The 12,940-nt window shown below is 42.2% G+C and overlaps 1 protein-coding gene across 1 annotated transcript; it reads left to right on the top strand.

Annotated features, from left to right (window-relative positions):
- The first annotated feature begins 10,435 nt into the window (after nucleotides 1-10,435).
- On the top strand, nucleotides 10,436-11,516 carry LOC125045295. Its single transcript, XM_047642500.1, has 3 exons — nucleotides 10,436-10,720; nucleotides 10,973-11,095; nucleotides 11,250-11,516. The coding sequence occupies exons 1-3, from the start codon at nucleotides 10,436-10,438 to the stop codon at nucleotides 11,514-11,516; spliced, it is 675 nt and encodes a 224-aa protein (XP_047498456.1).
- The last annotated feature ends 1,424 nt before the right edge of the window (nucleotides 11,517-12,940 follow it).

Below are 12,940 nucleotides of genomic sequence, written 5' to 3'. Positions count from 1 at the left end.
CAAATTATTCAGTCATGAGAAATTTTGATAGTTGCGTACATCACCAATGTAATCACAGCGGGGGTGATGCACATGGAAATCAACACCAGATGTAAAAAAAAAAAAAAAAAATCACGAACCTTTACCCCGAAGTTGGCGTCCCAACTCCATAAGTATTTTTAGACAGAGTATTAGCACGAAAAAAAAAAAAAAAAAAATACACCAAACCCTAATTTAAACAAGTTAATCTTCAACCCAGAATGGAGATTAACAAACAAACAATATATATATAGTGCTGAGGAACTCTGAATAAAAATACTTGTGTAGATAACGACAGAAAAACGTGTACGAAACAATTTAGCGTTGGAAGCCAAAAAAATAAAATAACACCAAAAGGGCATAGATCATGAAGACTGCCTGAACACCCACAAGGCCAGGCAGGAATCGACCAAGGCAAAGTAAAATAAAAAACAAACAAACGGCAAAGACAAGCCAAAACGGCCCTAAAAATACGGGCGAGAATGTGGAAGATCTTTCTCCCAGGAGGTACGGATCCTCAAGCTGGGGAAAAAAAGAAACAAAGAAACAACCAATCATAAAAACAACAACAACAAAAAACTAAGTCATAACTCAGCTTAAAAATAGGAAATGGCACACTGGAGGTACCGATCCTCAAGCAGTGTCCCTTCTATGTGAATGGTCCTTTTTATGCTCTGACCCTTTGTGAAATCAAAGTGCTGCTTTGAGTTTTCGTGGAAGAGAGTGCACCCAGCAAATAGTAATACAGCATGCCACACGCCAACAGAGACCAAGTGTCTCCTACACACAACCATAAGAATACTTATCTTGCAAACAAAACACGGATTCGTCAATCCTGGCGTGAAGCGAGGTAAATCCACAGCGAGGTAAATCCAAGGCGAAGTAAATCCAAAGCGAGCACAATACCGAGAGCGGAACCACTGTTTAGCATAGAAGTCAGGACCGAACTGTCCTCCCCTAAACATAGCGCGAAAAGAAGAAAATACGCAAAGCTTCGGAAGACCAACCAGATAGTTCGGACCCGAACCACCGTGAAAAGAGAGAGGGAGAGAAAAACAAACAATCAAAATATGTAACAACCATTACTCTCTTCAGGGGTTATATGGGCACTTTGGAAGCGTCGCCAAAGAGATAGAATATTTTAAAAATAATAATAAAGGAAAGGATACCGAGGACAACTGGTAATGTACAATTTACGTGAAAACTGTGCATTTCGGGCTGTAACTCTCTACGGTATTGGACTTAAAAAAAAAAAAAATCTTTATTTTTTTCTCGGAGACTTCAACGCCATCCAAGTAACGAGACGAGACGTTCTTTGGTTATTTTAATAACCATATTCACATTAGTTCGTAACACTGTCTTTGGGGCTCGTATGGCTTTGGTCATGGCTTATGAAGTCGTACTAGAGTCACGTGGGCGAGGCGCGAATGGCGGGTGAAGCACCATCCCGGGACGTCTCTTCCGAATCAAATGGCAGCATCGCAGAGTTCCCCAGGTCCTTTGTTCCGTGGTAGAGGAGGCAGGCATGTGGCCTCAACCACTCGGCGCCCGAGGACGATGTCAGTCCAGGCGAGATCGACCTTAGAGTCGGCGAGTGCGCAGTCGTACACTACAATAATAATGATAATAAGAATAATAATGTACATTTATAATAAAAAAGGAAAAAGAAAAACAATCCGAAAAGTTGAAAAGGCGGCAAAATCTTGCGAAATATAGCCTTTTGTGAGTTTTTTTTTTTTTAAATAACGTTTTTTCGATTTCATTGATGAGTTCTACAATTATTAGGCTAATAATGATAGTATTTATCATAATTGTATTAATCATGACAATAATGAGAATTTTGATGCGATTGCAATTAAAATAATAATTTTGATAATAATAGGAATAATTGTAATATTGTTATTACTATTATTATCACTATTATTATTATTATTATCATTATCAATATTATTACTTTTATTAGTAGTATTATTACAGACAAAAATATTATAATTGTAATAATAACAATAACAATGATAATAATAGTAATAATAATTATAGTAATTATAATATTGTTGTTATTATTACAACGTAAGTACAACGCATATTTGTATGGCAGACCTTTCATTATTTATACCGACCATCGCCCTCTGATTCATGTCTTCAGACAGCCCACAAAATCCATTAGAATGACTAGGTGGAGTCATGAGCTGTCATTTTATAATTATGATATAAAATACAAGCCAGGAGCCTCACACCACATTCCTGATTTGCTTAGCAGAAAGGTTGTCGTCCTAGATTTAGATTTTGATTCTCAGCAAGTGGCGGAGGCACAAAAGAACGATCCACTGTGGAGGGACGTTATCAATTATTTGAAAGAAAGACGAAAACCCAGAAGAAAGATTCCTCTGGATGAGTTTGAGCTGCGAGATGATCTCTTGTATCCAAATAGAATTCTTCCGGAAAGAGTTATCCAGCAACTCGCAATTCCACGGTCGTTGCGAGGGAAGGTTCTCAACTTTGTTCTTTGTGATAGATCAGCTGCCCATCCTGGTATTTTTCACACCTATTGCAGCCTTAGGGATAGGTACTACTTCCCACAGATGCTGGCAGAGGTAAGACAATTCGTACGAGCGTGTGGTGAATGTCAGAGGAGGAAGGGTGTAGTTTCTAGGCAAGCTCCTCTTGCATCTATGCCCGAGGTCTCTCAACCTCTCGAACGAGTGTCTGCCGATTTAATCGACATGGTTCCTTCTGCTAGAGGTCATCGCTACGTTTTGGTAATAATAGACCATTTTTCTGGATTTTTGCAGATGATACCATTGGTCGATAAAGGTGCAAACTCGGTAGCTGACGCATTTGTTGACCAGTATTTTACTCTATTTGGTCCTCCCAGGGCATTACTAACAGACAATGGTGGCGAATTTGTTAATAATTTGTTCAAATAGGTGTGTGAGACCCTGAAGGTGAAGACCATGCATTATCATCCCCAAGCAAATGGTATGATGGAAAGAGTAAACAGGGTGGTAAAGGATTCCTTGGCTACAATGGTTGGACAACACCCACAAGGTGTTACCCTACGTACGTCTCGCCTTGAATACTGCAATACACAGGAGTGTAAATAAAACCCATTTGTATCTATTAACGGAGCGCGATAACTATTTTCCAGCCATGTTGACCAATTACGAGGATCTGGACGAGGATGATGCGAGAATGCTACGCGTGAGACTGTGCGAGGCCCGCGAGGCTGCTGTCGAATCCACCAGGAACTCGAGGGAGAGATGGGCTCGCGACTATGACAAGAAGGTGAGGAGGAAGTTCAGTCCCGAGGTCGGAGAGCTTGATGGTCAGGATAATACGCCCGAGACGTCCGCACCGTGTTGCAGCGCTGGCGCCGCGGTGGAGTAGGCCTGTACGTGTTCTGAAGAAAGTGGGGCCAGTTAACTACATAGTTCAGGACCCCTACACGCCCCACAAGGAGATGCAGTGCCACATAAACCAGCTGAGACGATACATCCCGCAGATAGAGTTCGAATTCCCGGAAGTACCAAGGGATGATGGCACGGAGGATGACCCAGATCAACCCGCCGAAGATGTAGCTGAAGGTGAAGCTGAAAAGGATTTAGCGATATCTGGTCCCTCTGGGCTTGTACGACCGCAGGAAGGACCCGATTCGGCTAAATACACGCATACCAGTCTTTTGCATTCTCGCACCAAACACATACACTCATACACACATACATACACTTACACACTATCTCTCCGTTCCTTCCACTCTTCCTTACACTTCGCCAATCTTTCTTTAACACCTTTACAACGTTCCCATACATCAATTAAATGGGTGGTGGCAGTGCGCGCCTTTTTCAAATCTAGCGGGAATGTAACATAAGCAAATTGCTACAGGGTCCAGCTCCACCACCTCGTCCTCCACCTGGGGACACGGGGTCTCTTGGGGAGTCTCATATCTATCTTCAGAAATAAATCAGTAAGCTAAGACCCCTTTCATTGACCGCCCAAGACCATCTCTCTTACGTTAAATCTGCATCTCTCGTACGCGCTGGACGTGGAATTCAGCCCACACGGGATTCAGCCCATGGAATTCAGCCCACGCGGGATTCAGCCCACGGAATTCAGCCCACGGAATTCAGCCCACGCGGGGTTCAGTCCACACGGGATTCAGCCCAAGGATTTCAGCCCACGCGGGATTCAGCCCACACGGGATTCCGCCCACACGGAATTTAGCCCACGGAATTCAGCCCACACGGAATTCAGCCTACATGGGATTTAGCCCACGCGGGATTCAGCCCACGCGGGATTCCGCCCACACGGAATTTAGCCCACGGAATTCAGCCCACACGGAATTCAGCCTACATGGGATTCAGCCCACGCGGGATTCAGCCCACGCGGGATTCAGCACACACGGGATTCAGCCCACGCGGGATGCAGCCCACAGGATTCAGCCCACACGGAATTCAGCCCACATGGGATTCAGCCCACGCGGGATTCAGCCCACGCGGGATTCAGCCCACACGGGATTCAGCCCATGCGGGATGCAGCCCACAGGATTCAGCCCACACGGGATTCAGCCACTCTGTTTCTGTTATACCCAACACACGTTTATATGCAGACTCGAGCGAAAAAACACCTATAATCTTCTCTAGCTTAGGAGAGTGCGTGCGTGTGAATGTGAACACTCTCTCTCTCTCGCATATATACAGACTCGAACGGAAACACACACATTTCTTCTCCAGCTTCTCCAACGAAAGGTCGCAGAACTTGGCTTGAAAGTGGACTACGAGAGTAACGTAGAATTCAACATGTCTATGAAATCCTTGGTTGCTCTCTCTTTTGTGCCTGAGGAAGATATACTGGTCATCTCAAACACCTTGGCTGACAGCTTTCCTCCTCTGGATAGGGTAGAAGAGTTAATTGCCTACTTTGAGCTGACTTATATTCAGGGGAGGGACAGGGGCCAGGGAAGAGACAGGGGACCACCCAGGTACCCACCAGTTGTCTGGAACCATTTTTCAGCTCCAAGGAATAACATTCCACGAACCACAAATGCTGTTGAGGGCTACCACAATGGATTGAACAGTCTGTTCCTTTCCCAGCATCCTTCCATCTGGAAGTTAATGGATGGTTTGAAAAAGGATATTAGTCTTCACTTGAAAACACTAGCAGACAACGAGGTGGCAAACAACCCTCCACCAAGAAACAAATACATTGTTCTATCAGAGAGGCTGGCTGCAAGGGTGGACTGCTACAATGATGTAAATGACAAGTTGCATTACTTGCGATCAGTGGCACATATCTTAAGCAACTAAAATCAAATACAAATAAAAAATGATTAAAATCATATACAAAAAAACTTCCCACTAGGGGAAAAATAAGTGATTAGTTTAAAGCACAAGCTCCATAAAAATAATAATAAAAAATCGAAGCCTCACAGAAAACATCTAATATTTACAAACTGAATTTCCAAAGAAAAAAATTAATTGGAAAAACAAAAAGTAAAACAGAAAAATAAGCCTCCCCCAGAAAAAAAAACTAAGTTACAAACTGTAGAAACTAAAAAAAAAACTATTAGAATATATATATATATACAAAAGGCTTGCTATGATGCTCAACCTCCTCGTGGTGCAAGCTGGGTTCGGCGAATAAAGCACTAACTACTGTAAAAATAATGAATAGTCAAAGAATAATATTGCTTTAAGTTATTTACTTTTCTTTTCTAAAAATCCGTTCAGTAGAAATGGTCATATTTCTAAGGGTTCCATGTCAATTAAACCCCTATTCAACTCAACAGTGTGGGCCCGTGAATCCCGTGTGGGCTGAATCCCGTGGCCTGAATCCCGTGTGGGCTGAATTCAGTGGGCTGAATCCCGTGTGGGCTGAATCCCGTGTAGACTGAACCCCGCGTGGGCTGAATTCCGTGGGCTGAATCCCGCGTGGGCTGAATTCCATGGGGGCTGAATTCCGCGTGGGCTGAATCCCGTGTGGGCTGAATTCCGTGGGCTGAATCACGTGTGAGCTTAATTCCGTGTGGGCTGAATTCCGTGGGCAGAATCCCGCGTGGGCTGAATCCCGTGTGGGCTGAATTCCGTGGGCTGAATCCCGTGTGGGCTGAATTCCGTGGGCTGAATCCCGTGCGGGCTGAATACCAATGGAACCCTCGTACGCTCACATCTGGGGGCAGCGGTGCTCCCAACATCCCTCTTACGCTTACGACTATAGATTTAAGAGAGGATGAGAGTTTACCATCGCTTGTTGATGCAGCACAACGGGTGTGGAATTTACGTATTCATGCTTCTGGAGAGGGACCTTCAGTCCCAGGTAATCAAAGTTCACGGCTGATGCGCTTAAGGGAGGTCGCTTCAGTAGAAAAATACTGCAAATATCATCAGAGTAACAGTCACAACACGGCAGAGTGCAGGTTACGCCAGAGAACCCTGCAGTGTTTTGATTGTCACAGAGCTGGGCACTTTGCACGGCAGTGCCCTTTTCAGCCGCCTAACGGAAGGGCGAGGTGTTCACCAGCACGTGAGGAATTTCACTTGGGAAGACCAGGTGATTAAAGATGGGTATCAGAAAACTGAGGAATCTCAGGTTACCAAGATAACCATACTGGAGAATCAAATTAAACGGGGTCGTCCTCTGGTTAGGCTAATTGTAAATGGAAAGATTTGCACATGTTTTGTGGATACTGGGTCCGAAGTGACCATAATTAAGGAGAGTACCTGTAAGAAACTAAATACATTGTCTGTCACTCCTGTTGAACGAACTTTTAAGGGTGCCTCAGGTGCCCTGTTCAGTGGTCTAGGGGTTTCTATAGAGGACACGGTGAAATGTAACCATCCAGTTGTGGTCTTTGAGGACATATCATTCCCCGGAGAGGTGTTGCTTGGCATATATTTTATCAGGAATTTTAATTTTCAGTTTGTTGCGAATCTCACTCCTCCCCAGAATTACATGTCCTTTAATAATGTGAGGGTTCCTTTTGTAGCGCCCACCCCTTTCTATGCTCTTTAGCAAAGACCCTATTACTTCTCTTTGCTCTGGGAACCACTCAAGACTTTATCCAGAGGGGCACTATCTGTTATTACCAATGTGTGGTTTCTCAAAAAGTTTTCTTTAGAACCCACACTATAAAAGAAGAATAGTCATACAGGTTACTTATGATCTAACTTCAGCCCTTAGAGGTAACTGAGATAAGGGGTAATATCAAAACACTTAATGAGCTTACAATTTTGTTGACATATTGAGTCATAAATCATTACACTTCTACAATAAAATATACATTCATCTACCAAAATGTCCAGTTACTTATACTCCTACCTGTCACTCTCTACACTAGTTCTTCTTCTCAGATATCTTCTTTCCTTTTCTTCATCAATTTCCTGGGCTCCAAAAGATGGTATTTTCTTTCATTCTTGTTCACAGCACCAGGGACGAATAAATCAAAACTTCAGCAAAACCAAATAAACCAGAAAAAAATCCATTCCTAGAAAAGAAACAATTATTCTAGTTCAGGAATGATAAAACAATATGAAGTTATCAAATCTAAGTAAATCATTTCTTGAAAGAACAAAACATTTCTTACAAACAAACAAATTATGTATAACATTTATGTCATTATATGCGACCTGAGTAATTGTTTGCACATTATAGTAATTTTTTGACTAAACATCATTTTAATAGTATACAATTATAAATGTTAAGAACAATTACTCTTTGAATGGGTATTAAATTCTCAATAATAATGAGAGAGACACATCGGGGTGGTGTTCAAGTGCCATGTGCCAGCGTCGAGCTGTGAAGAAGACTCTTTATCTCTAATTTCCAGTTTGATCTCAAACAGTTACTTTCTTTTGTTCTATAAATCTAATGTATAGTATTTTATTATTTTATTGATTATACAATTACAGCTGAATGTTCTGTTTTACCTCGGATACTTCACGATAATCTAAATCACTTTCAGGCTGTTGTATGGCACTCTTCTCTGATCTCTCTCTCTCTCTCTCTCTCTCTCTCTCTCTCTCTCTCTCTCTCTCTCTCTCTCTCTCTCTCTCTCTCTCTCTCTCTCTCTCTCTCTCTCTCTCTCTCTCTCTCTCTCTCTCTCTCTCTCTCTCTCTCTATGATTATAGCTATAGTATCAGGTTTTAGTACTGTACATACTTAAAAATTTAAAGTCTTCTCAGATCACATATATCACAAACATATAGTTCTTCTTAATCTATAGATGCATAATTTTCAGAACTTAAATGAACCTTTCCAATAACAAAAATATTACATATTGTTTTCTTTGTTAAAATATCAATTATACAACCTTAATATAACAGTACCATTGAAATATAACAGTGTACCCTTTAAATAAAGAGAATGTATGGGATGGGTAACAAAAAAATTATACTTTGGAGGGTAGACTATTATATTTTAAAATTGCCTAATTTTAGTAAACAAATAATATAGAAATCTATAGACTTTGTGTAAAACTAATCAAATAAAGTATCATCTTTCTAGAAAAATAATTAAGTAATTTTATCTTACATAGCAAAAGACAAAAACTGAGGTATACATAAGTAATACATATGCATAAAGACCAGGTGAGGTATACACAGGGTGGTTTCTAGACGAATTTTTGTAGGCACTTGGACATTTTTTTCAAAGTGTACAAATTAGATTATTATCATCTGGCTGGATAGAGCAGGAGTTCCTGAAGAAAATGAGACCTCATTCGTCAAAATCCATTGATCCGTTCAAGAGATAGCTCAATTTGAAGGTCCTAATTACCCGCCCTTTGTTTTAATTGAGAATGCATTAAAGACAGAGAAAACTCTGTGATCTCATTAATACTTTTGACCCAGTCTTGATAGTTTCTAAATCCATTAACTCTGTTTTTACTGAAGATAAATGGCTGAAATTTTCACCAGAGGTCAAGTGTGACATGGGAAATACGATGCATGTGCTTTTGTCCAATCAGTGATTCGGGTCACGTGACCTCGATCGCCTTCTAGCAGAGGAAGTTTTATCGAAATCGCCAGATCAATATCGGCAAAAATCAAGGATACATAAAGGTTGATCTGTATTTATATCGCCAGGAATAGCATCTAGAGATGTTACTTAAATTATTTAGTGCTTGATTTTTATGCAGTAGCACATTTTAATCAGGATATTTTGGCGAAATAAAAAGGCATATTTCCAGCCATTCGATGTCCGCCATGATGGATTGCTGAAAACTACGGCATAGACATCGTGCCGTTCGCGGTTATAAAATCAACTTTATACTGCACAGGATGTCATAAAAATGCATCAGAATATGGACAAATATATGTTTCAACATCCTACCTACCTTTCAACTTGATATCAAATGAAGATCACTGTTTTAGAATGGGGTCAAACACGGGCAAATATTCTGATGCACAGTAACTTCGCATAGAAACGGCGGAGACAAAAAATATTGGTACGAGGTTGAAGCTGGGGAATTCCTCTACGTGATTAATGGAAATCCCCATGATTTAGCGCCTCTGCGCCAATGGAAACACTTTATTTTGAAGCCCGCGCCTGGCACATTCCCTAACCTAGCGCGCAGCTGCGATGGGAGAAGATGGAGCACACTGATCGTGGGGATTACCAAGTTAGAACGACCCAAAAAAAATTTGGGTCGTTCTAACTTCACATACCTTGTGCTCATTACACTTTCTGGTTTTCAGATCAGTCATCTCTAGGTGTAAGTGTTGTGAACATCATTAATTTTTCCCAGAGTTTGTTATGTGTATCTCAGTCAGTGATTTGTCAGCCTAAATCAGGCTGAGCAGTGAGTTTGATAAACCTATCAGGTTAGTGCAGAGTTTTAGTGCCAAGAAGCATAATTTCGGTTAATGAAAATAGTGCTACTGTTTGGGTCATTAATGATAAGCCCCACCCAGTAACATTGATAGAGAGAATGAAATTGGCCAGTGTTAATGCGGTGAGTAATATATATGTAAACTCTAATTCTGTGCATCTTCCAGACGAGATGTTACCAAGTGAACCTATGGCTTTGGACGATTTTACCGATGACTTTGAAAAGCATTTTGGTATTGGTGATTTTGGTTACACTAGGGATGATTTTGATGTCTTTCCCCCAGTAAGTATGGTTGTGTGTACATTGAAAACTTCTACTGGCATGGAGGGGATCATCCCAAGAGAGAACTTGGAACATTTAGGATCAGTGCGAAGGGGGAAATTGCTTCATATCCTAGTGCAGTATAGTGACTTGTTTAAGGAAGATGCCCCTCTTGGTTGTGTCCCTAACATTCATCATAATATTGTATCTACAGGTAAAGGACCCATCCGTACACTAGATGCCAAATCTACCTACTAGACTGTAGAGGTAAATGAAAGTGATCGCCAAAAGACTGCTTTCTCAGACGGTTATCGTCCGTACCAGTTTTAAAGGATGCCTTTTGGTCTAGCCACAGCACCTTACACTTTACAGAGGGCTGTCAATGCTGTCTTACATCCAGTTTTAGGAAGACACACGCTTGCCTTTTTAGATGATGTCGTCGTGGCCTCTGGAAGCTTCGAAGAACATATGGACCATCTGGACAAACCAATGGGTCTGTTAGCAAAGGCTGGTTTCGGGCTGAACCTGAAGAAATGTAAGTTTGCTGTGAACACTTTAAAATTCTTGGGTCATCTAATTACTCCCAATGGTGTACTTCTAGATCCTGATAAGGTTAAGGTGATTACTCGAATGACAGCCCCTCGTAATGTGAAGCAAGAAGAAACAAGCCAAATTTTATTGGGGTCTGGAACAGCAGACATCATTTGAAGATTTGGAAGCCAAATTGGCTTCGGATCCCATCCTGAAATTTCAGCCAGACTTCAGCCGTGCCTTTGAAGTGCACTGCGATGCCTTTGGAGTAGCTATTGGCGCTTGTCTCATCCAGCGAGATGACGAAGGTAAACCCCATGCCATATCTTTCTTTTCCAGAAAGTTGCGTTTCCTATCATCGACATTGAAGCCTTGGTAGTGGTTGAAGCGGTTAGAACCTTCGATCCCTACTTGTATGGTAGGCATTTTAAGATAATCACTGACCATTGTCCACTTGTGCACGTATTTGCCCAGAGGACCTCTAAGGATGACAGGCTGGAGTCATGAACTGTCTTTTTATAATTACACACTATCCTATAAACCTGGTGCTTCCCCTTACATGCCTGATCTCTTGAGTAGAAAGCTTTCCTCCATTGATTAAATCTTGAACCCGCAGACGGTTGTCGCCACTCAGCAAGAAGACCCTCTTTGGAATGAAGTTCGTGACTACTTGCAAGAACGCCGGATGCCTAGGCAAAGGATCCCGCAGAATCTTGAAGAATTTGAACTAAGAGCTGATCTCCTATACCATCTTAGGGTCCTCCCTGGGAGAGTAATTAGCCAACTAGTGATTCCTCGTACTCTGAGGACTAGAGCTCTGGATGCTATTCATGCAGATGCAGCTGCTGCCCATCAAGAATCTTCAGAACCTACTGTCGCCTAAAGGGATCACTATTACTTTCCTCAGATGTTGGCCGAGACCAAGAGATACGTCAACTCGTGTCTGATCTGTCAACGACGAAAAGGCCGTACAGGAAGAAGGGCCCCATTAGCCTCCATACCAGAAGTTACACAGCCCATAGAGAGAGTATCGGTAGATCTTATTGATTTGCTTGGATCTACCCACGGCAACAGGTATGTTCTGGCCATTATAGATCACTTCACAAGATGTCTGCAGTTGATTCCTCTGCCTAATAAGGAAGCCCAGACGGTTGCTGATGCCTTTATAAAAGAGTATACTGGTTGCCGATGATGGAAGAGCATTTCATAATAGATTGTTTTCTCAGGTGTGTCAGACCAACCAAACGCAGACGCACTACACCACTCGGTATCCCCCAGAAAGTAACGGGATGAGAGAAGCAATCAGGTAGTGAAAGATGCTTTGGCAACCTTGATAGGAGAACATCCTAATGATTGGGATGTTTGTCAGACTTGCCCTCAACAGTGCTGTGCACAGGAGTGTGGGTCAACAACCACTTTATTTGATGACTGGCAGAGATAGATATTTCCCACAGGGTGTGACGAACGAGATAGACGTCGACGAGGACACGGCTCAGGTGCAGAGGGAAAATCTACGAGATGCGAGGATAGCCGCCAAGGATGCTGCAAGGAAGGCCCAACAGGGATAGGCCCGAGACTACAGCCGCAGACTGAGGCAAAGATTCGATCCGGCAGAAGGAGACCTCGTGCTGCTACGGATCTTTCGTCATGGTGGTCCAGGCGGAGCACTAGGCCCCAGATGGTTCGAGAACACGACCCTCCTCACAATGAGGTGAACTATCATGTTAACCAAAGGCGTCCTTATGTGCCCAACTGAAAGATAGTCTATGCTGAGTTGTACTCGGAATCTGAATCAGGATTAGATGAAGAGCTAAAAGAGTAAGGTTAGACGAGAAATTGCCAGTAACACATTTTTAAGGGGAGTCTGTCGCAGATTATCGGGAGTCTGTCGCAGATTCTTGGGAGTTATCCCAAATCTAGATTTCGGTTGTGCACTACTGTTTTTACTATAAATTTTGTCCTTAAATTATCCTGTCTACATAAGACCATTAGTAACCTGTCCTTTCTATTCAGAAGTTTTTAAGGGGAGTAAAGGGTTATAAGCACTAGAATATAGATACGCAATCTATATTTTCTTGGGGGGGGGGGGGCTGCCACGCCATCTAGGGAGGGGGGAATTAGTAGTTCGTTCCCGGGGCCAGTTACTAGCCTAGTAATTAGATCCTTGCTGGGGGGTCTGCTACAAATAAGCCGAAGCTAGTGACGTTTTTTTTTTTTTTTTTTTTTTTTTTTTGTGGTCCCCTGCGATCGTTAGGACGGTTTCAGTGGCGGTAAGGTGGTATTTTTTTTTTTTCAACTTTTTATAGT

The sequence above is a fragment of the Penaeus chinensis genome, chromosome 37, assembly GCF_019202785.1.
Source record: "Penaeus chinensis breed Huanghai No. 1 chromosome 37, ASM1920278v2, whole genome shotgun sequence".
Classification (NCBI taxonomy): domain Eukaryota; kingdom Metazoa; phylum Arthropoda; class Malacostraca; order Decapoda; family Penaeidae; genus Penaeus; species Penaeus chinensis.
The sequence above is the reverse complement of the archived record's forward strand: the minus strand, read 5'-3'. Positions and strand labels throughout refer to the sequence as shown.

Bases quoted from the DNA above. Each gene is read 5' to 3' on its own strand.
- LOC125045295 (XM_047642500.1), top strand. From the start codon at position 10,436: ATGCCTTTTGGTCTAGCCACAGCACCTTACACTTTACAGAGGGCTGTC. The intron at 10,721-10,972 runs GTGATTACTCGA...TTTCTTTTCCAG, and splicing joins TAGATCCTGATAAGGTTAAG to AAAGTTGCGTTTCCTATCAT. The intron at 11,096-11,249 runs GTATTTGCCCAG...TTGAACCCGCAG, and splicing joins ACCATTGTCCACTTGTGCAC to ACGGTTGTCGCCACTCAGCA.